This window comes from Spermophilus citellus (genome assembly GCF_964194105.1).
Source record: "Spermophilus citellus genome assembly, chromosome: 2".
NCBI classification, from domain to species: Eukaryota; Metazoa; Chordata; class Mammalia; order Rodentia; family Sciuridae; genus Spermophilus; species Spermophilus citellus.
Window position 1 is genome coordinate 206,027,313 of NC_138183.1, and position 23,445 is coordinate 206,050,757.

General features: G+C 42.2%; 1 protein-coding gene across 1 annotated transcript in view; it reads left to right on the forward strand.

Moving 5' to 3' along the window:
- Window positions 1-23,445, forward strand: part of MICAL2 (microtubule associated monooxygenase, calponin and LIM domain containing 2) — a 215,296-nt gene that overhangs the window by 184,884 nt on the left and 6,967 nt on the right. The window contains exons 31-33 of the mRNA XM_081263018.1: window positions 2,420-2,538; window positions 7,208-7,300; window positions 10,368-10,461. Of these exons, the coding sequence (XP_081119144.1) occupies window positions 2,420-2,538; window positions 7,208-7,300; window positions 10,368-10,461 (306 nt within the window). The remainder of the gene's footprint in view (window positions 1-2,419; window positions 2,539-7,207; window positions 7,301-10,367; window positions 10,462-23,445) is intronic.

Genomic DNA, 23,445 nt, shown 5'->3' on the forward strand with positions numbered 1-23,445 from the left:
GGCCTTTAGGCAGAAAGCTGCTGTGATAGCAGGGCTTTCCTCATTTGCATCTGTCCTTGCCTTTAACATAATTCTGTACTACTTGTTGTCCAATTTTTGGAAACAGATGCTTCATGTATTTTGTCCTGATTTCTAGTGCTTTGTGGTGAGAAATCAATTCCAGAGTCGCTTACTCTAACACAGCCAGAGTGGAACAATGCTGCAAAGATTTTAAAACTCTGCAAATGATAAGTGAACTCCTGAATGCCTCCTTCTACAATGGATGGAGGGGGTGAAGAGGGAGACTTGTAGACAACTCTATAGCTTCTTTCTTGCTAGAGTTTAAGAAATGCATTTTATTTGGAAGTATTTTTGCCTCCGTTTCAAAATGGAATTTAGTGGAAATATTTATTTTTTGCAAGTTAGAAAAAGTTCCAACTTTTGGGGCTGGGGATGTGGCTCAAGCGGTAGCGCGCTCGCCTGGCATGCGTGCGGCCCAGGTTCGATCCTCAGCACCACATTACCAACAAAGATGTTGTGTCCGCTGAGAACTAAAAAATAAATATTAAAAAAATTCTCTCTCTCTCTCTCTCTCTTTCTCTCTCTCTCTCTCTTTCTCTCTCTCTCTCTCCTCTCTCACTCCCTCTTTAAAAAATAAATAAATAAATAAATATTTTTTTAAAAAAAAGAAAAGAAAAAGTTCCAACTTTAAATTTATGCTCTTTCCATAAATGACGATTAATTAGGCAGTTTTGCAAATACCGAAGTGTTGTTAATTTGGATCAGTGATGATGAAGGGGCAGCTGCTGCTGCTCATGATATTGACTACATTAACTTAAGCACCTCCAGTCAGTACCAGGCACTGTGTTAGGGCACTTTGCATTGATTAATTTTACTCTTCCACAACAATCCTGCAAGTTAGAAATCAGGATCCTGAGAAACTCAAGGAAGTTAAGTTAGTTCCTCAAGTTCACACGCTAAGAACTAAATGCCCAGTGACTGAATTACTCCATGGTAATTTAGTTGCTGGAACTGAGAAACAATCTCTGCTCACCGCTAACAATGCCTCCTTCGTATCATGCTGCTCTCTGATTCTATCTTTACCTGAGCTTTCCCATCTGGCAAATTAAAGTGGAAAACAGTGAACTCCCTCCCCAGAGAGGCTGTGTTATTATATACATGTTTTGCATTATTTTGCTCTGAATAACAGCATATGTAAATGTGCTCCTGGAGATTAAAATTACCCTTATTTTGTAAAACTTGGCCTCTTCCACTAGGGTGAATAGTTGAAAATTATGGGGAGGAGAAGGCAAGCTGGAGAGAATGTTAACTGGCTTGGAATTGCTTTTCCTCCTTTCTGCCCACCCATACATTAGCAGAGTGAAGAGAAGTTTCCCATCGTGGAGTACTAGCCGATTCTGATGTTTGGTGTCCAAAGCGGGTTAATCCAAATTTTAATGCCTGGGTCCCAGGTTGATACGTAGGGGCAGATGTTCTTGCTGAGAAGAATGAAAGCTTTCTGTCGCACCTGGAAGCCCTTATCACACCTGGTGCCCAGCAGGGTCACAAAGAGATTCTGGTTAACACGGGCACATGGTGGCTGCCAACCTCTTGTGCAGAGGCTGGCGTGGCCCCGTGGCTTGGGCTGTCCGTGGGCCCTGTGTTGTTGAGCCATCCCTATCTTGAACTGCCTTTCCTGGCATCTGAATCATCACTTCGATGATGTGATAATATCTGCAAGTTGGGAAAATAAAAGTGGCATTTGTTTAGCTATAATTAATGAAATATTTATGTTGCATGAGACTATGTGATAAAACCTTAGGCTTAGAGTCCTTGTGCTTCTGATTACATTTGGGATTTTTTTTTTCTGTGACCAGACATTCTGACGCCAGCTCTTTTACACTGAGCAGATGTCATGTAGTAAAAATGGGTGCCAGATGCTGTGAGCCACAGAAGGGCGATTTGTTTAAGAGCTGGCTCCGACTTTTTTGCATTCAATTACTCTGTAGAAAGAACCTTACACAAGTGTTTAGGTAACTCAGCTAACTTCAGACATGCATTTTAATAATAGATCTCATCTCTGAATGCATTGTAAGCAGCATACCATATAAATGGTGTTTAAGGAATTAATTGATTTCTGCATAATACCTTGCTTTTTGGTTTTCTTGGCTTTTTTTTTTTTTAATATGAGAAGAGAGCTGCAAAGCTCTTGGCGGGGATCCAGAAATGTAATTAACGTAGAGGACCAAATTTTCAGTTGCCCTTAGGTACTGCTTCCTCAAGCTCCTGGCAGGTGCAGCTCGGGGAAGGCAGGGAGGGAGGACATGGGGAAGTGCAAGGAGGGGAGAGGCAGCTTTGGTGCACAGAGCAAAAAAAAAAAAAAAAAAAAAAAAAAAAAAAGAAGCTAACAGTTCAGTAAGTTCTTCTCTTCCCATTTCAGGCTCCAAGCACATCCCTGTTGGAGCCCAGGTGACAGAGGCTGCCTCTCCATCTTCCTCGGCCACCTCCTCCTCTTCAGCAGATGAAGAATTCGATTCCCCTTTTTCCTGGAGGTCAAAGGTAACTTCATTTGGAAAACCAAACAAGGTGTTGGTCAGCCTCAGGTTTCAGACTCAGTGTGGGCTCTTAGCAGCAGTGAATCCATTAGGAGGACCATGGTGCTTTGCCTCCGAAGCAGCCCTTCTTTTTACTTGGAATACCCCCAAAATTACCTCCATTAAAAAAAAAAAAAAACTTTCTCAGGGACTCTAATTGAGAAAGGGAAAAAAAGAGGCATATTTACTTGAAACCAGTTGGTAACTGCAGCTCTTAAAAGCTGGTTTAATATGTGGTCCAACAAGCAAACCATTGAAAAAATTATACCAAGCAGATGCATATTTCCCCGAGGGAAGCACAACTTCATTTAAGAAGCACTAGAGGCAGATTGCATGGAAAATGTGATGTTTATTCTAATCAGAACTATGAAATGCATCTAGACACGGACACTCTGAGGATCCTACAACAGAAGGGGCTAGCCATGTGCCTGCGGGGGAGGCAGCAGTCTTCTTCATTTAGGGAACATTAATACTTCTAGAGAATACTTTAAACAACTCTCGTGCCCATAGAGAAAGAACACATCCGTGCGTCTGTAGATGTTTCTGTCTGTCACAGACTCAGGGACAAGCATCCAAAACCAAAGCCCACTAGTGCTTTCTTTATCCACTGGGGCTGGAGCCTTTCCACTGGGACCAGGGAGGGGTGATAAATATCTGGACCTAAAATGTTTCCCGGGTGGACAGAGAAGCAGTTCACTGCTCTGGTGGTGTTTATTTTTTTGGAGCAGTGTTGGGGAGGGAGGGAGAGACCCAAATTTATTTACTGAGACTCAACTTTTCCATATCTGGCATTGGGAGCTTTGGCATCACCTCAAGTCACTCGGGGGTTCCAATTCCCCATGGTTTAGCTTGGAACAGTCAGAAAGGGGCTGGGACAAGAGAGAAAGAGAAACGGGGGTGGGGCGGAGAGATGGAGAGAGAGCGTGTATGGATTTCTCATTTCTAAACGTGCGGCTTCTCTGATTAGCTTAATGCTCAACACAATGGATTATGCGTTGTGATTCTGGAGTCTCCTTTCTGCTCCTGATCCCCTTGAGGGACCCTAAGTTTATTCTGTGTTCAAATGAGACAGAAATCCCAGCTTTGACGGCTTCCACACTCAAGGAGAATAAAAGATTGGAGTGGCCAAAACACATGGAAGTAGCAAGATGATGTTTTTAAGGGCCAGCCTCACAAATAGTTCCTTGTCCTCCTGCTGGCCCAGCACAGAGCTAGTTGTCACTTTTGCTGGCCGGGTGGCAAAAGCATGCCTGCTTTGCCTGGCTTCTGAGGCATCCTGCTCTTACTGGAAGGGAAACTGGCAGCAGGATCCCTTACTCATAAGGACTCACTCACACTGAAGGAACAAGGGGAAGTGTTTGTCTTCTAGTTTCCTCTTTTCTTCTGTCCCGTGTTGGTGTGTCCCCAGCCAGGTGGTATAAAGCCCAGGCAGCTCAAATGACCCCTCTGTACAGGAAACTGTACAGATATGTCCCCTCTGCCTTTTCCTTTTGCTCCGACCTGCCCCACCTTTGCCTTTCCACCCAAACCCACACCTGGATCCGAGACAGACAGGAAACCATGTGGTTCGGCCAGTTTTCTCCCTTTTCCCCTACTGTCTCTTTCCTTCCCTAACCCTCAGCCTCTCCCCTCGCCGCTCTGCATCGTCACTCTATTGAGAATATATGAACTGAGCCTGGCATATAATAAAGTCATCTGAATGTTTGTTATTAAAGCAGACTTCCTTTCTACATCAGCATCTTTTTTTTTTTTTTGATACCAGGAATTGAACCCAGGGGTGCTTAACCACTGAGCCACATCCCCATCCCAATTTTGTATTTTATTTAGAGACAGGGTCTCACCCAGTTGCTTAGTGCCTTGCTAAGTTGCTGAGGCTGGCTTTGAACTCGCAATCCTCCTGCCTCAGACTCCCGAGCCACTGAGATTACAGACATGCACCACTGAGCCTGGCTCAACATCTTTTTAGTAAGAGATAATCACTAACTATTTCCTCTCCCAGGTTCTGTTTGGTGACTCTCGATAAAGTAGTCAGGGCTTGATGTTTTGCTGCTGGGAAGCACTAAGGCCACACGGGGCTGTTGAGGCCACACCTCCATCCCCACTGCCCTGCTGTTGACCAGGAGTTGGATTAAAGGGTCTCCCTTTAAAGGGAAATATTGGCACTTAATTTCTATAAGATCCACCATAGAGCAGGGGTCCTTGATGCCCCAACAGTATATGGCAAGAGGAAAGGCAATGTAGACTGGATGGAAATGAAGATATTGGATTCAGCCTGTCTAGGCTTAACTCCTACCTCTCCCCATTACTAATTGTTCAGTTTGGGCAAATTATTTAACTGCTCTGATTTTTTATTTCTACATTTACAGAATAAATACAATATGAGGAATAAATGAGATATACATGTGAAGTAATAAGTTCAGTATGGCATGTAGCACTCAATACCTGTTAGGATTTATCATGTTGGTCAGTAGGATGGCCACTCCAGAGATACTTGTTAAGTCAATGCATTGATTCTCCATACAGGTTGAGTTGGTCTTCTCTGGATAGCAGCTTTTTGATCCCTATCACCTCTCTCCCTGCACCAGCCTCTCCTCAAAGATCCTAGCTACCAAATGAAGGGTTCCCCATGCAAAAGGCCTGAGACCCCTCTTCAGGCTGATTGATAGTCATCTGGAGGGATTCCCAAAGAAACAAAGATGATGTAATATTTTGTTCTGAGAGCCAAAATATTTTTTCCAAGCATGAATAGCTTCAGGATTTAGGTCCTAAGGAGAATTCAAGAAAATCAAATCTCATTTTTAAAGTGAATGTTTCCACTGATAATGGGCAAAGCTTCCGAAGGCTTCAAACCGGATGCTCGTGATGGTTTCTCCATCCGTAGCCACAGGAGGTGACAGAGAGAACCACAAGGCCCTGAAGCATAAGTGCTTTCAAAGTATAGTCTCTGACCTCTGGTTTGGACCCAGATTGCCCTGGCAGCAGGTCTTTTAGATCTCTAGTCCCCACTTATGGATTGACAATCATTGAAGGAGAAAATAATCATCACAGTCTTTGAGTGCCCAGATATGAAGCTAGCTGCAACAATTTTTAAATTCCCTATTTGTTTTCTGAGGTAATAGATATGCCAGTTCCCCTGATATGGTCATTGCACATTTTATAAATGCATTAAAGTATCTCACTAGACCCCATAAATATGTATAGTCACTACATGCCAATTAAAATATAAAAAATAAGTTCCATATTTGTTTCTTCCAGTATTAAAAAGTAATGTCTAGCATGCTCTAATCCTCATTCTAATATGTACAAAGTTGATGTGTTTGTTCAGAGAAGGTAGACTCACAGTAAAACTAGCCCAATTTGAACATTTATCTTAACTATACCGTGTGTGTGTGTGTGTGTGTGTGTGTGTGTGTGTGTATGTGGTTTAAAACATACTCCTACACCCAAAAAGTAATAGATTTTACTAGAACGTAATCATGCTGATTTATAATACAAAATTATATACTGGTAGTGAAAATCATGTTATTAATTATAGTCTGATCTCTTTTTCTGAGCCTTCTGCAAAGCACTTGCCCACATCATCTTGCTTTGCCTCGAGGTGGGCATTGAATCCCCCTCATCACTCGGAAGAGGACTCTGGCATTCAGAAAGCTGAGGAAGCTTCTGAAGTTCACACAGCTCCTTGGGAATTGATGGCAGCTTTTCTTGGCCCAGGTCTGGGCCATTGTTCTGCTGCTTCTCTGATCAGGAAAATCTCTGAACTCTCCAATTGGTAGAAGCAGCCACACCACCACTTCTTCTTTCCTTGGTATCTCAAACCTTGGGAGTGGCGCTATCGAGAGCCAGACATCTGTTTTACATGGATCAATTCTGGATATTCTTTTTTCCCCCTCTTTCTGTCTTTGAACAAGTCCAGGCACTCACAAAACCCATGATGATAACGCTGTATTTGTACAAGCAAAGTGAGGTACGGATGGGAAGCAACCTTATGCCAAGTGTTTCAAAGCCAAGAAACACTTTATTTTGAATTATGTAGATACATTCTCCTGTTTATAAGTTTATTTATATATTGTAGACCCAACTTAAGTACTGTTTAAAGTTTTCAACTGGTGTTCATGGTGTGTGTATGTGTGTGTGTGTGTGTGTGTGTGTGTGTGTGTCTGTCTGCCTGCCTGCCTGGGGCCATCATCCCTGGGCAGGGTGGAAGCACCCATATAAGTCTAATTATTCTATTATTCCATTCTTCAACTGAGCTGAACCTAGTCAGTACTTGATTAAAGCCTCTCCCACCTATCCTCCCCACCCCACCACCCCACACACACTTACATTCTGACACCCATTAGCCATGTGTGGCCACTTAAATTCATTAAAATTAAATTTAAAATTCAATTTCTTCTTCACATTCGTCTCATCTCCAGTGTCTGATAGGCACAGAGGGCCGGTGGGTCCGTATTTTATACAGCACAGATACAGCTTATTTCCATCTCTGCCGGAAGTGATATAGGATACCATCATCCTAGAAGCTAAGCCAATGGCTGGGAGCCTGTGGAAGGGTGGAAGACTGTGAAGACAATTTGTAAATTTCAGTCCTGTTTTTAGCAGTCTTATTTTTCCTTCTCTATTGTTTTCCTTAGGAAGAGAAGATACTCAGAAGAAGGAGGAAACTGGAAAAAGCAACAAGGCAATTGGTTAAGCAAGAAGAGTTGAAAAGACTTTATAAAGCTCAGGTCAGAAAATAGACATGAGATGAGCAAGTGGGCCTGGGGCTGCATGGGAAGGCCCCTCAGGGTCTGTGCTGTGTTGGGAAGGTGGGCTTTCTGGGAAAGGCCAGACTCTTCTCTGAGGGACCAGGTGTGTGGCTTTCTAAAGGCCTTGGCCCAGTCCCTAGTGGGACTTTGGGCCAGGTGCTGAGCTGGCCCACTCCCAGCCACTTTTCCATCTGCAGACGTGTGTTCTGCAAAGCAAAGCTGAGACAAGAATCTGCATATGGCCTTGGGAATCACCCTGAACCCTGACTGCCTTATAACAGTGACCTTGGCTTTGTCCTCTGAGGACACATATCTTCCATCAACTCCCTGACTGTCTTTTCTAAGATGACAGGTAATGGGAGCTGTCTCTACTTTAGGATTTGTTGAAAACATTTGTATCCAGCACTCCAATATAAATTTCCTGGCCTAATGGTTTACTCCAAACATTTCTGCCCAAGGTCATTTACCGACAGGCAAAATAAAGCAGAAAGTCTAGGCATCCTCCATCTCCCTGAGGACCCCAGCCATGTGTTGAAGAATAGCTGTATTTGAGGATATAAGGACTCAGAATGACCATTCATGTTAATTCATGTACCTTTCCCTCACTTTTTCCTTTTATCTAGTCATGTAACCCTGTGTGTTAGTCAGCTTCCCATTACTGTAACAACATACCTGAGATAATCAACAGAAAAAGAGAAAGGGTTTATTTTGGCTCATAGTTTCAGAGAGCCTAGTCCATGATTAGCGGTCCTGTTCCTTTGAGCCTGTGATGACACAGCTGTCATAGTGGGAATGTGTATTGGAGCAACCTGCTCACCTCATGGTGGCTGGGAAGCAAAGAGAGAGAGACAGAAGAGGAGCTGGAATGACAATATCCCCTTCAAGGGCACATTCCAGTGATATAACTTCTTTCTAGTAGACCCCACCTCCTAGAGGTTTCACCACTTCCAATTAGCACCATGAGCTGGGGACCAAGCCTTTAATATGTAGGCCTTTGAGGAACATTATAGATCCAAACTACAGCATCCTTAAATAGCTCCTGCCAAGAATGAAGTCCTTTTACCAGCTTCCATGATCTTTTCCAGTAACTGACTCAGGGCCACTTCCATATCCTGGACAGGAATGACTCTATAAACTCCCCCCTTTCCACTCTCAACTTCTAAAACAGGTTTCCTTAAAAATGTTTCCACTTGTCCTTCTAAGAGCAAGACATGTCTGTATGACCCTGATTGGCAAGTCTTGCAATTTCTCACTTCAGGCAGTAAGAAGAATCACAATGGCCTTTTGAGTCCTAACCTGCTAGCACCCGTGGTGGCCCTCTTTAATCTCTGATTTCACCCTTCGTTTCTAAAGACTCACCACTGCACAGGTCTGCTTGGGCTGCCATCACCAAATGCCACAGGCTGGGGGGCTTAAACAACAGACATGGGTCTTCCCACCCTTCTGGAGGCTGCAAGTCCAACATCAAGGTGCCATTCAGCTTGGAGAGTGGTGAAGTCTCTTCCTGGCTGGCAGACAGTGGCCCCGGCTGGGTCCACACATGGTCTGCTGCATGTGCACATGTGGGGAGAGAGACCTCTGTTGTCTCTTCCTCTTCTTATAAAGACAGACCTATCCGATCAGGGCCCCATCCTTGTGACCTCATGTGACCGTTACTGGCTTCTTCTAGACCCTGTCTTCAAATATAGCCCCACTGGGACTTAGGGCCTCAACTATGAATTTGGGGAAAACAGAATTTAGTCCCTAACAGTCATATAGCTGTACTGCACAGGCATCAGTAATAAAGTCATTTAAAAGCTTCCATTCTTAGTAATTCTACAGCACACTTGCAAGGGACAGATTTATAAAGATACAATAATGTCATTAAAGGACAGAAAGGAAGAGGGCATGAAATTATAAGCAATTATAAATAGAATTTCTGTCTATTTCAGACTTTATGTTTTGAACTTGAATACTCGTAGCTGGGACAAGAGAGCCAGGTGGCTGCTCAGAACCCACCCCTGCTTGGGTCTCTTCACGGGATCGGAGGTGCCTTGGCTACTGTGCCCGTGATTCCAGGGGGGAAGGAAAAGCATGTGGGTTAAGGAGGAAGGGATGAGACAGTGCAGAAGTCCAATAGAAAAAGAATGCAGGTGTCCTGCCTGCCCAGACAGCTGACAGTTCCTTCAATGTTCCTCTTCTGACAAGTGCAAATCCATTTTGCCAAAGGATGTCCCTTTGGGCAGCATGGGTCTGGTGTGAGAAAGCAGAGAAAATTGATGAGGATAAAGAAAATTATATAGGAAAGGCTTTCCCTAGTTCTCCTTCCCAACAGACTTCAAGGAATAATAGCTAGCAGGGAAAAGAAACGTATTAATGCAAGTCCAGTCGTGACCCCAAACCTTAATAGGTGCTATGGAGAGTCTAAGGAGAGTATGAGTTGTCCCTTAATGTGTTAAATAAACATCATGTGTCTTGTCTTAATAACTTGCTTGTCACAAAGCCACAGTACACTTCTACAGTGACAGAACCCTGGGCATCAGCCTGCGGTGCAAGAAAAGCGTAGGTGCCATTGGTGGCTAAGGACAGTAGCAGGATAATCCTAAAAAGAAGCGTACACCCCAGAAGCTGAGCAGGTCTCCTGCCCATATCACATTCTGGAGAAGTGTCTGCTGGCTCTCCTTGAGAAAATAGAACATGGACATACTTATCTGGGCTCGTATTCTGCAGCCCTGGTCATTATGCTATGGCCATAGTCAGAGGCTGTGGGCTCCAAGGAACCCAGGAACCACGGGGACCACCTACAATCCCTGCAGTCCCATCCTGGAGGACTCGAGTGTGCCTGACCTTGTCAGGGGACTGTTTTGATAATGTACTTGGCAGCAGATGGAAAACACAGGGAACATTAAGGTCTGGTGGTTTGGGAATTCCGAGGCCCTTGGCCAGGACATGAAGGCAGTAAGGTCACTAGAGACAGCGCCTCTTCCTCCTGGAGAGCCAGTGGCACAGTCAGCCCCCTTGATGTGTGTCCAGTGCTCCCTGGTGATGTGTGATCCTGGTGTTGCAGGCCATCCAGAGGCAGCTGGAGGAGGTGGAGGAGCGGCAGAGGGCTTCCGAGATCCAGGGCGTGAGGCTGGAGAAGGCCCTGCGAGGAGAAGCAGGTACGGCACCCATAAAACAGGGTGCGGGTCTGAGCCTACCATTTGAGATCGGTGCTGGTCCTATCCTAGGGGCAAAACAAAGAGAACATGTTCCGTCCCCCCAGAGATCTGTCAACGTGGACAAGTACTGCTGAGTCCACAACTGCTTCACACTTTTTTTAAGCTTTTTTTTAAAAAAAAAAAAAAACTTATTTTTATTTGTATACATGACAGAAGAACGTATTCTGACATTTTTACATACATGAAGCATAACTTCCATTCTTGTGGTTGTACATGGTATGGAGTTACACTGGTCGTGTATTCATATAGGGACATGGAAAATTTATGTCTGATTCATTCTACTGTCTTTCCTATACTCATTCCCACTCCCTTCACTTCATTTCCCTTTGTCTAAACCAATGAACTTCTATTTTTCCCTCCTTCTCTTATTGTGTGTTTGCATCCAAATATCAGAGAGAACATTTAGCCTTTGGTTTTGGGGGATTGGTTTAGTTTACATAGCATGATAATCTCCAGTTCCATCCATTTACTGTTAAATGCCATAATTTCATTCTTCTTTATAGCTGAGTAATATTCCATTGTGCATATATACCACATTTTTTTAATCCATTCCTCTGTTGAAGGGCACCTAGGTTGATTCCATAGCTTAGCTATTACGAATTGAGCTGCTATCAACATTCATGTGGCTGTGTCACTAGGGTATGCTGGAAATCATCACATTTTACACTAATATTTTTCCTTTGCATGCCTTACTAGAAAATAGAAAACAAAAGGCTAAATTTGTTTCTCTTACTAACACCTAAAGGTATATATAGTTTACACTGACTTCCCTCCTTTTTTTCTAGTTTTTCTATATCCTAAGTTCACATTTCTGCTTCACACTTTAAAAATCCCATAGTGGCTGTGCTCGGTGGTATGTGCCTATAACCCCAGCAACTTGGCAGGAGGATTTCAAATTTGAGGACAGTCTCAACAACTTAGTGAGATGCTAAGAAACTTAGCAAGACCGTTTCAAAATAAAAAAAGAAAGCAAGCACGGGGGAGGGGGTAGAAAAACCTAGCTGGTGGTTCAATATGAAGTTCCTCTGGGCATTGATCAGCTGGTGGACCTTGTCACTGCTCTTTGAGAGACGCAGCCTCTATTCTGGCTAGCATGAATGTCCTTTGCAATTCAGGGTTTAAGATACATGCAGGGGAAATATTTGGGAATTTGAGCAATTTTTGGAAGTGATTCCAAGCTCAGTTAAAGTCCTGGTTTCTCTCTTTTCCTTCTGTATCACCTGGGGCTAGTCACGTTATAAACCTTTTTTAAACTTTCATTTTTCTCATCGAAAACTGACATACAAGTGCTTTTCTACCTTATAAACTGAAATAATGATTAAAGGAGAAATTATACATGATGCTGAATTGAATTAGCCCATTGCCTGGACTTAGGTAAAAGCAATAAATGGGAATGACCCACGGAGCTTCAGACTCCTACATTCAGATCAAGCCCATCCCTGAACTCCTGCCACGTGCTGGACATGAAGGCACATATGACAACATTTCTGCCTTGAGAAGTTTATAGTCCATTTGTCCACTGAGGGACAGAGACAGGTGAACAGGTGGAGCACAGTACAGTATGAGAGCTATAATAGCATGAGGGGGCCTTGCCGGTGAACCAAGATCTTAGAGGGAGAGTGTGATCAGGCCAGGCTCCCTGGGAAAGGTGGTGTGCAAGATGAGAATTGGGAGAAAGAACAGGAATTCACCAGTGAGGGCTCAGTTTCCTTAAGTGGGAGTGATGATCAGACTTGCTTCTTGAGCTTGCACCAAGGATTAGCTAAAACAGGTCACACAAAAACCCTCGCTCAGTGCCTGGCATCCAGTGAATGATTAATCAAGTTTTTTTTTTCCTTTTCTTACTAATTTACACTGGATTTCCTTGTAAAGAGAACCCCCTCATCAGTACTTATCTGTAGGAATCTCTTGGTTGCAGCAAAAAGCCTGGGAAATGAAAAAGACACACCAGCAGAGCTGGGGCCTGTGTCAGTTTGCCATTAGGAACACAGGTCAACATGTGACATGGTTCTGCTCCCATTAGGCTGGGCAGTCTTGGGGAAATTGCTTAATGTCTCTGGCCCCAGATTCCTATCTGAAAGATGGAGATGATAATTCCCGTATTGTCAAGTCATTTTGAGAATTAAGAGGTTGATGGGCAAACATCTACCAGAGTGTCTACTATAGTGTTGGCATCCAACAAACACTACCTAATCTTATTTTGCAAAATATTAAGTCTCCACACACATATACATTTAAAGAACTGTCTTTCTAATCTTGACTGTTTGAAATTTAAATCATAGATACCAAATTTCTAAAGCTTCTTTTGAAAATTTCCCTCATAGCAGATATTAAAAAAAGAAAGAAAGAAAAAGAAAAAGCAAAGCAAGCTAGCTAGCTAGCTATTTTGAATTTCACCTAAAGAAATCCGGCCAGTGGATAGTGTTTTCAAAGGCGTGCCAAGCCTGTCAGAAGATGGATTCCATTAATTCCCTCTATGTCCTTGTTAATTTAATTCCCCCGTTAAGTTTATGGGCCTTTTTGTCCTTGAATATCCTTGTGGGGGTGACAGATACAGATCAACGGGGGGGGGGGGGGGGGGGGTGGAGACAAAAAAGAGTCAAGTCCTGGAGCGTGGCCTCCCTGGAGACCCACAGGAAGAGTTGTAAGCCAGGCCATCAGAATTAATACACTGTAACTCATAATAACATTTGTGAAATAATAATATTCCTTTGCAGTTCAATATTCTATCCAGTCCCTTTAAGAGATTGCCCTGTTGCTTAATGAATGACCATTGCTTATTAGGTTAAGTTGTATTTGAGCTGGCCTCTGCTGCTCCGGTTCAAGTGATTTAATGGGAATTATTTAATAGGTATTATTAGGATAATTAGAAAATGATCACAGTTAGGCAATAATATTGAGCTGTAAAAGGTTGTGAATAACCAAATTTAGAGACAGGCCTGAAAACAGGAGTAGCCTGCGACAGTCAGGCCAGGCTCCTCCAATAATTATGTGCTGCAGCCTGAAAGGGCCTTTTGTTCCTGGGAGTTATTCATTAGGGGGGCGTTGAATCAGAGGACCGTGCGGGGGTGCAGGACAAGGGCCATGATGGCTGATGAGCAAAACGAGGCTTTGATGAGCTCCTAATTGTCCTGACAACAATTCCTGCTTTCTTCTTCCCCATCAGTCAGAAATGAGCTCCTCTGCACCCCCCCGCCCCCCCCCATGGATTTTTCCCCATTTTGTGGAGAAAAGGAAAACAAAGAAAAACAGAAATCTGACCCATCCACCCCAGACGACAAATCATGGTGATTCGCAGGACATGTCTGTGCCTGTCTGTCTTTGACAAGGGCGATGGCATCCCCCCCTGGTCCTGTCTGCACAGGTGATGGACAGGACAAGCAGTACCCTCATTCCCGGGGGCTGCCCTCGGTGGGAAGGCCACCCTGACACGGCCGGCCACTAAGCCCCTTCTCGGTGGAGGCACTGTTTGCTACCCACTGGTTTGTTGGTGGCCAACATGGTACCATGGTCAGTGTTGCCCACAGGGGCCCTGGGATACCCCCATTTATCAAGAGACCACCCTTCAAACCTAGGTGGCCCCGGATGTCTGAATCTGAGCTTTCTCTCCATATCTGGAAAGAGGTGAAATCTGAGGAAAACTGAGCAGCTTCAAAGGAGAAAGGATTTATCTGCAGGGAAAGTGGACAATTTATTCCTCCCTTATTGTTTTACTCACTTTTCTCAGCTAGTTGTCTGCATTCGGCTTCTTGCCTTTTTTGGATGGTTTTCAGATGGTTTCTCCTTCATTAAGGGGTTCACAAAGACAAGTATGATGAGTGAGGCTGCCAGCAGGTGGCAGCAGGAGCACACATTATAAGGAGAAACTTCAAGGACAATCTAGACAGGAAGAGGGAAGTAGTTTGGTTTATACTCTGTGGTTTTCATCTTGACTACAGCTGAGGAAAAGAAGGAATAATATTTTCCTAAATAATGTAAACATGAGTCCTGAGGGGGGAAAAAAACAAAACAGGCATTAGACGCTCCCGAGTTTGAATCTTGGTGTCGCCATTATAAAGCAAATACCTCTCTGACAAATTTTCTCCTCTGTAAAATGGGACTAATAATATCCACCTACTGGGGTTGTATAAAGAAAAGGTTAAATAATATGATGTTGGTAAATCATCTGAAAAGGAGCCTGGCATATAATGGGTGTTCCAAAAAGATTCATTCCTTCTCCTTCCTTTTATATCCCCATCACTTGAAAATGCAGTTTTCTCAAATTGTGTTCATTTGCTTATTTATTCACTCTATTCACTTATAACTATATTCCCTAGAAGAGATTTAAGCTGGTTTCTATAAATACAAAAAAAAAAAAATACATGCAGTTCACATGTTTTGTCCAAGTGAGAAACTCATTGCAGATTCATTGTTGTGCCCCAACAAAACACCACTGATTCCATAAAAGCAGTTCAACAATGAAAGCAGAACACTGTGGTTCTAAAGCCTGCCTCTCTGATAGCCAGCCATCACTTGGGAATGGATCTGGGGACCGGATATCGTTTAGGAAACCTTCCAGAACTATTTGTTCTCTAAATGTACCCAAAGGTGGTCAATTCAAGGTTATACATATGGCCGGTTATTGGGCTTTTAAAGGTCAGCAGAACAGGGGAAGGGTTGAGGACCCTCCATGTTCAAGGAGTCTGACTGTTTGAATACAGGTAACCATAAAAATGGAACCACAGATAATATTTCACCACAGAATAAAATAGGATATGGTCAGAAAAAGGACTCAAACTTTATTGAGAATGGCAAGAGTAACAAGAATCCAGAGTTAATGAAGCCAGGAATTTGAGTTGGTTTGCCTTAGCTTTATAGATTCTGGATACTTCCAGTGAAATTTAGTGAATCACAGAAAGGGAGTTTATTATTCATAGCACAATGTACAGCAGGAGCATCAGCATGGTGGCACAAGTGGCCTGTCCCCAAGTCCCAGGGTGTGACACAATAGGCCTGGATGGCACTTGTGCACACCAAGGTGTGTACCACAGCTAAGGATCGCAGGGTGAAGAACTCAGCAACTCTGGAGCAAATGCTAAGTGGGCCTGTAGCCCTTTTCCAGGAAGCAGATCATTGTGCGGTGGTAATGCTAGGGTGTGCCGACCTACTTCTCAGGATTATCTACCTGGCCAGTTTCAGGAATGGCTCAGGGTCAGAGGCTGGCTAGACCTTGCAGTTTGACACACTCAGCGAAGATGTGCAAGGATGTTCACAGTCCATGGAAGACTGCCCTGCTCAGCAAATATCCACAATCCATCTATTGGGGTGTTCACTTCCCTGGGCCCTGGAAAAAGTCTTTATAGGCCAAAAGTTGACTCCAAACACCAAAGGCAACCCTCTTAAACTGATTTTTTAAAATAATTGACAGAAATAAAGAACAAAAAGGACAGACTAGACCAATAATACAGTAAAAAATTCAAAGAGACAAAAGAATCCCGTGAACACTAATCCCATTAATTTTAAATTCTGGCAATCTAAGTGTGATTTGACAGTCTCCATATTTAAAGATTAAAGAGAAAAGCTGTATGAGCTTTTCAATACAATAAGGAAAATCATATGACAAAATTGAACATCTATTTGGGATACAAAAAAAATAACTTTTGGCAAAAGAAGCAATAGAACTTTCTTAATTTGAAGAGTCTCTTCCAAACCCCTGCAGCAACATTGTTGAATAGAAGCATTCTTTTCAAAATCGGTAATAGATGAGGTTGCCTACCATGACATCTTCTGTTCAGCTTGGTACATGCTTTTCTAGCCAGTTCAGTAAGGCAAGGGGTGGGGGGTGGGGGCAACATAAAGTTTGGAAAGGAAGAGACACATTTTTATTGTTTTCAGATGATAGGATTGCCCACATGGAAAACCCAAATGGGCATACCAAAGAAATTATTAAAAATAATAAGATCCAATATTATAGTCAGTAGATATAAGATCAAACTGGCGAGATCAATTGCATTTCTATATCTCCTCATCAAGCACCTAAAAAAAAAAGAAATAACAAAGATGAGATCAATTACAGTAACATCAAAAACAATAAGGTACTTGGGAATAAATCCAACAAAAAATGTGTACCACCTTTATGGGGCCAATTTTAATGCTTTACTGAAACTCACCAAAGGAACCAAACATAATCCCACATATCTAAAAACTTGATATAAACCAGCAGTGGGGTTGGACATTACAAGAAATGAATGATTCTAAGACAATTGGTTTTCCATATAGGAAAAAATTGAAATGAGGTCTTATATCATATATGCATATCAATTCCATATAGATTATAACTTTAATTTGAAAATGAAATTTGAGAAGTTAAGAAAAATATCTTTTGACCTCACACTGGTAGTTAATAGACACTATAAAGGAAATGAAAGAAAAACCACTAATGCAGAAAATATGTTTGCAGCCAAACATTTTTAAACCAAAGGGAAAAAATTAGTATTCTGGAGTATTCTTGTTATGGTTTGCATTAGGAGGTATCCCTCAATAACCTCACATGATAGACCATAAAGTGATGTTCAGAGGTGAAATGATTAGATTATGAGAGCTGCAACCTAATCAGTGGGTTAATCCATTTGATGGATCAATCATTTGAAGGCTCACTGAGTAGTAACTCTAGGCAGATGGGGTGTGGCTGAAGGAAGTAGGTCACTGTTGAGGGGGTGTGCCTTTGGGAATTATATTTTGTCCCTGCTCTTTGCATGTGTGTGTGCTTGCCTGGTGTCTGTCTCTCTCTCTCTCTCTCTCTCTCTCTCTCTCTCTCTCTCTCTCTCAAGAACTCAGCAACTCTGGAGCAAATGCTAAGTGAGCCTGTAGCCCTTTTCCAGGAAGAGCTGAGGCTGAGACAGGAGAATTGTGAGTTCAAAACCAGCCTCATCGATGGTGAGGTGTTAATGGCACGGTCTCTCTCTCTCTCTCTCTCTCTCTCTCTCTCCCTCTCTCTCTCTCTCTCTCTCTCTCTCTCTCTTCTCTCTCTCTCTCTCTCTCTCTCTCTCTCTCTCTCTCTCTCTCTCTCTCTCTCTCTCTCTCTCTCTTCTGGCTGCCATGAGCTGAGCAGCTTTGATCCGCCACACCCTTTCACTATCATGTCTTCCCCACCTCAGGGCCAGAGCAATGGAGTCAGCCGACCTCTGAAACCATGAGCCAAAATTAACTTTTCCTTTTCTAAGTTATTTTTCTTGTCAGGTATTTTGGTCATAGTGACAAAAAGTTAGCTAACACAATTCTCAAATTCTTGCATATCAATAAGAAATAGGCACACAACCCAACATGAAAATAGACAAATGATATAAATATACATTTCACAACAGAAGAACAGTTAATGGGCAATAAACACAAGAAAAAGATGCAGATATTATAAGTATTTAGGAAAATATAAATTCAGTCTACAATAAACTATTTTAAACTAATAAAGTATCCAACTTAAAAAAAATCTGATAATATTGAAATTAGAAAAAGATGAGGCATAAAGATGCTTTTATTCAATGTCAGCATAAATTGTCACACTTTGGAAGATGAGTCAGCTTTGTGCTGTTAAGCTGAACATGTGCATACCCTACAATTCCAGAACTTCATTCCTAAGTGCATCTTCCAAAGAACCTCTTGCCACATGGACCAGAAGATATGTACAAATGCTCATAGTGACATCATTCCTAGGAGCAGAAGTCTAAGGGCAACCTACATTTCTATTAACAAGGAAATGGATCATTTGTGGCATTGTGTGAACAGTATACATACAGCAATAAAAATGAATGAACAACATGGGTGAATTTGTGCAAAGTAATATTGAATTTTAAATGAGCAAATTGGCCAGCAGTGGTGGTGATGGCACACACCTATAATCGCAGCAGCTCTTGAGGCTGAGACAGGAGGATTTCGAGTTCAAAACCAGCCTCAGCAATGGCGAGGCATTAAACAACTCAGTGAGACCCTGTCTCTAAATAAAATACAAAATAGGGCTAGGGATATGGCTCTGTGGCTGAGTGCCCCTGAGTTCAGTTCCTAGTACACCCCCAAAAAAGAGAAAAAAATGGGCAAGGTAGAGAAGAGTACATATAGTGTGGTACCATTTCAATCATGATTAGTAGTAAGAAAACTAAATTTTAAAATGATAAATTGAAATATAGTTTAAAGATTTTTTTTAAAAAGCCCTCAAAAGTAGTTTAAGGAGGGAGGATTAGAATTGCTTTTCACTGAAAGCCTCCAGCCCCAAGAGTGGAATCATGAGCTAGGTAGTAGCTTCTTGGGTTTGTCAAGACTGAATCAGACCAGACCCTCAACCTGGCTTCCTGGGTTATCATCATATGTAAGGAGCCTGCAGGGCAGATGTTCCAGAGCTCTGGGTCCTGAAGTCTATTGCAGATTTCAATAAAATAAGCCCCCAGATGAGCTAAGAGCTGACCAAAAAGCAGGGGCTGAACCCCAGCTAAGCTCGGGGAAATGCCCTGATCAGGTGACTGAGGGTCCTGGCTACTATGACTCTAGGTGTACCCTTCCTCCCACTTCCTGCTTCCCATCTTCAGTAAGAATGCCAGGTGCATTATAACAAAATTGCAGTAAACACTGAATTAGAACTTCTCATAGATGCTAAGGAGGTAGACAAATCACATCCAAAGAATTTGAGAGTTTCAAACCAGACAGAAAACAAGATTCAATTTGGAAAACCACACACCAACACCCAATCAGAGAAATACTCAGCAATACCTATGAAAGAAAATAGTTTAAAAAATCATGACTTTAAAGACTAGATTGCCCATCTGTTCTGGTATTATTCATTCAGGAAAAAAGTTATTGATCATTCATGCCAATCACCTAAGGTAAGCAGGGACTGAGAAGTACCAGGCTTGGTGATTTAACTTGATTGTGGAGAGTTATTGGAGAAATTTTTCAGTAGGGAGTGACATGATTTGCTTTGCATTTTTAAGAGCACTCTTGGGCAAAAGTGGATCAATCTAAATGACTCTACTAATAATAAAAAATGGTTTTGTGTTGAGTTTTGATTATTTTGCCATACCAAATGGAATACTGACATTTTGTCCAGGAAGAGGCATGATATGAGGGCCCAGGAGCAAATAAATGAACAGCAGGTGGACAGTTAGCATCACCCTGCACTGGAGATCAGAGGGCAAGAGGAAGGGTTGGATCCCTGGGCCATCTTATTCTTAGCCAGAGGCCACTTGCCTTCTGGTGACACTGTTAGAGCTGCAACCTGATTCCTTGATGAAGGAGTCATAGTCCTGCTCTGAAAGGACTCTCAATGCCACAACAGCAGCCATGGGATCAGTTGGAAATATGGGTGAGAAGGGAATCTGCATGGGCACAGGGGACTGAAGCCTTGTCAAGCAATGTTGATGGTCCACTCAGTTATGTGACCTTTTCATTTACATGAGGCCAAAAACATCATTGTTATCATCATCATCATCATCATTATTTGGGTACTAGAGATCGAACCCTGCATGCTTTACCACTGAGCTACATCCCCAGGCCTTTTTATTTTTTATTTTGAGACAGGGTCTCATTATGTTGCTGAGGTTCTTGCTGGGTTGCTAAGGCTGCCTCAAACTTGCAATCCTCCTGCCTCAGCCTCCTGAGTCACTGGGATTATAGGCTTGCACCACTGTCCCAGCTTATTATTTAAGATTTTTTTTTTGTTAACCTCAAGTTGTCACAGACAAGGTTTAGCCATATATAACCAAATAAAGGACTGCATTCTAGCTGAGTTTTAAAGGTGAACAGAAAGTAATTTTTATGGAACTACAAAACTGGAAGAAATAACAACGTGGTAATAACAATGGCACAATTTCCTGAAGGTTTACTATGTGCCAAGCAGCACTATGCTAAACATTTTGCATATATTATGTCATTTAATACTCCTAACCAAAGTATGAGATAGTACTATCAATATGTTCATTTTTCACCTGGGGAGACCAAGGCCAAGAGGCATGAGGTTCTTTGCCAATGTCACACATTCCTAAGTGGCAGGACCAGGCCTGACTGATCTCAAAGCCCATTGGCCTCCTCACTCTACTGTATCTCTAGCGAGAGGCAATGCTATCTAGACTTCATCAGGACTCACTGTTAGGGTCTGTAAACAAGTCAAGATGGCGCCTGGCATTTTGCCAGAGGGAGTGGTTTGTAAAGTAACGCCAGCGAGCCATTAAGTGTGGAGATTTCTTATTGGTTGACTGCTGTATCTAGTTTATGTTAATTAAGATAAGCTGTGTGGAATGGATATATACCTCTCCTGTCCTACAATAAATGGCTCCCACTCCTGCTGTATCAATGTACACAAGTTGTTTGTCACCCCCCGTTAGTTTGCTGCAGCTGGACTGCGGCAACTCACAAGGACAGACGGAACCCGATGGGTGACAATGAGTTGAAGGAAATCATGGAGGGATGGTTCTGTGCTTTGTTGGAATTAAGAGCAAGACCCTCCCATATCCAGTGCTTTGGGAAGGCAGATTCCCTGGAGACCTGCACAGGATTCCATGTCCAAAGATCTCTCGGTGATTTTGACTACTGAAGAAAGGAAAACGCTAAAAAATGAAGTACAGCCAATAAAATTGCAAACTATTCTATTGATAAAGGAAAATTAATTTGAGCAATTCGACTCAACTTGGGTTTGTTCAGTACAGTGTCAATGGAAGTCGGTGAGCAGTACAGGGCACTTTCTAATGCACCAAATTTTAGAAGGATGCATAGGATTGAAAAAGGGACTGTGTAATCCAGGATAAAAAGTCTGGCTAGAACTGGTGGGTATAATGCTGCAAAGAGGCTGAATGTGAAAAATAACAACAAAAAGTACTCTAAAGATGGTAAAATAGTCCTTTAAAGCTGTTTCTTTTGGATTGAGCATAAGGAAAAGTATAGGCCCAGGCTTGTGGCAGATGGTATCATGTTAGACGATGAGAAAAGGCAGAATTTTCACTTCTCAGCTTTTCTGTTTTCTGTCAAAGAAAATGGTTCTTAATCTAGAAACATTAAACAAATATCTAGAAGAAGGAATTGAATCTGGATAGATGATGAAACCGGAGACCTGTGAATTTGGGTCCCCAAGCCCAGGTAAATGGTGGTTCATGTAGACAAATGTCTAGATGTAGTATTGTTCAATTAGAATTTTCTGGATAAACCAAGTTTAGCTCCTGCTATGGAAATAAATTACAAATGTAGCCTAAGATTTTCAAACTTATAGAGAATCCCAAAACCAAAAGACTAGAGATAAGTACATTTTCCACTTTTCATGTCAAAAAAAATGAACTCTGTGCCTTATCAAAATTCTAGAAAAGATTATTAAAGAAATTTGTGAGGCTTTAGAAAAAATTTAGAGATTATTTGGAACCATGGTAATTTACAGAGAAGCTGTGAGAAGCAAATGTCATTTCATTTTCTATGTAGAATTTAAAAAAAAAATGAAGGTATTCCCAATAAATAAATGAATGAATAAAATGAAGGTCCATCAACAACTAAAATACACACACACACACACACACACACACACACGTTTAAAAGATATATCCTGCAAAATTAGAAGGAAAATTATGTGGGCTATCCTCAAATGATAAAATAATAATCCAGAGGTACCAGCTATGAAACAAAGCCAACTTCAGTGAATTGTGAAACCTGTGTTCAAATAACTGAAGGTCTTTCATGTAAAATATGTAGTTATGTGTCTATACAGTTCTCCAAATGGAAAAACTGGTATCAGTAACTAGGAGCCAACCCATTAAAGGCCAGTGGAAGGAAGCTTTCAGTACTCACCTACATAGTCATGCAGTGAGCTCCCTGAATAGCCTGGAACTCCCTCGTCATATGGAGAACCATAGTAGACAATGAAGTGATCACCTTCCAGGAAGTGGGTAGAAGGAAATAGATATCGGCTCCATGGCTGGACCACCTGAACCTGAGGGTTTTACTATGTGCATTTTATGATTGAATAATTTCTGTTGCCATTTATTGAGCTTATTGTACATGCCAGGACTGGGTCAAGGGCTTTGTGTGCATAATCCTGCTGCAGCTTCACAAACTGAGACTCAGGGAGGCTATAATAATTACTCAAGTCCACACAGTGGTAGGTAGGAGAATAAAAGTTTGACCCCACATCTGAGTCTAAAAGTATATGCTCTTAACTTTTAGGTTATATATGATCTCTGCTTTGTGCACTTCATTCTTTGATTGACACTGCCCTTGAATGCCCTGTTCTCCACCTTCTTCTTTCTCTGGTAAATTCTTACTCATTTAGACTGAGCCTACTGGCTATGTCCTCTCTGAAGCCTTCTCTCACTTCTTCCATACAAGATACCACTTCCCCCTGTGTTCCCATAGCAAGGAGCAGGTGACATCTACTTGGATATGTAGTATTAGTTTTCTCCATGAACTAAAAGCTCTCCATTTTCCAAAGAGCTGGATCCAATATTTATTCATTCTTATCTCCAAGCACCACAATTATTGCCCAGGAGATATTGGTATTCAGTATGTGTTCTAATTTTGTTCATTCACTCAAGATACTTAAGAAAGAATAACATCATATTTCCCTCCCTCCTCTCTCTTTCTTCCCTTTAATCCTTCCTGGATAAAGCTCCACACAGCATTCTTTTACTCCACCACCTTCAGTGTACCTTGGTGTACTACAGACCACCATAAAACTGTCTTACCCTCCCCAATCCACATCTCCACCATCTTCTTTCCTTTCCCTCTTGTCTTTCCCCATGCTGTTCCCTCTTCTTGAAAATGCTCTCTTCCATCCTCATTATTTCCTCCCCAAAGTAATGCCAGTTGAGACCCCAGCTCATCCCCTGACTAGGATGGCCCTGCCTATATGTTCAGAATGCCTTTTGTTGCTTTGTTGTGACTGTTTCCTAATATTCTACTTTATTCTAGTTCTTTGAGGTCATC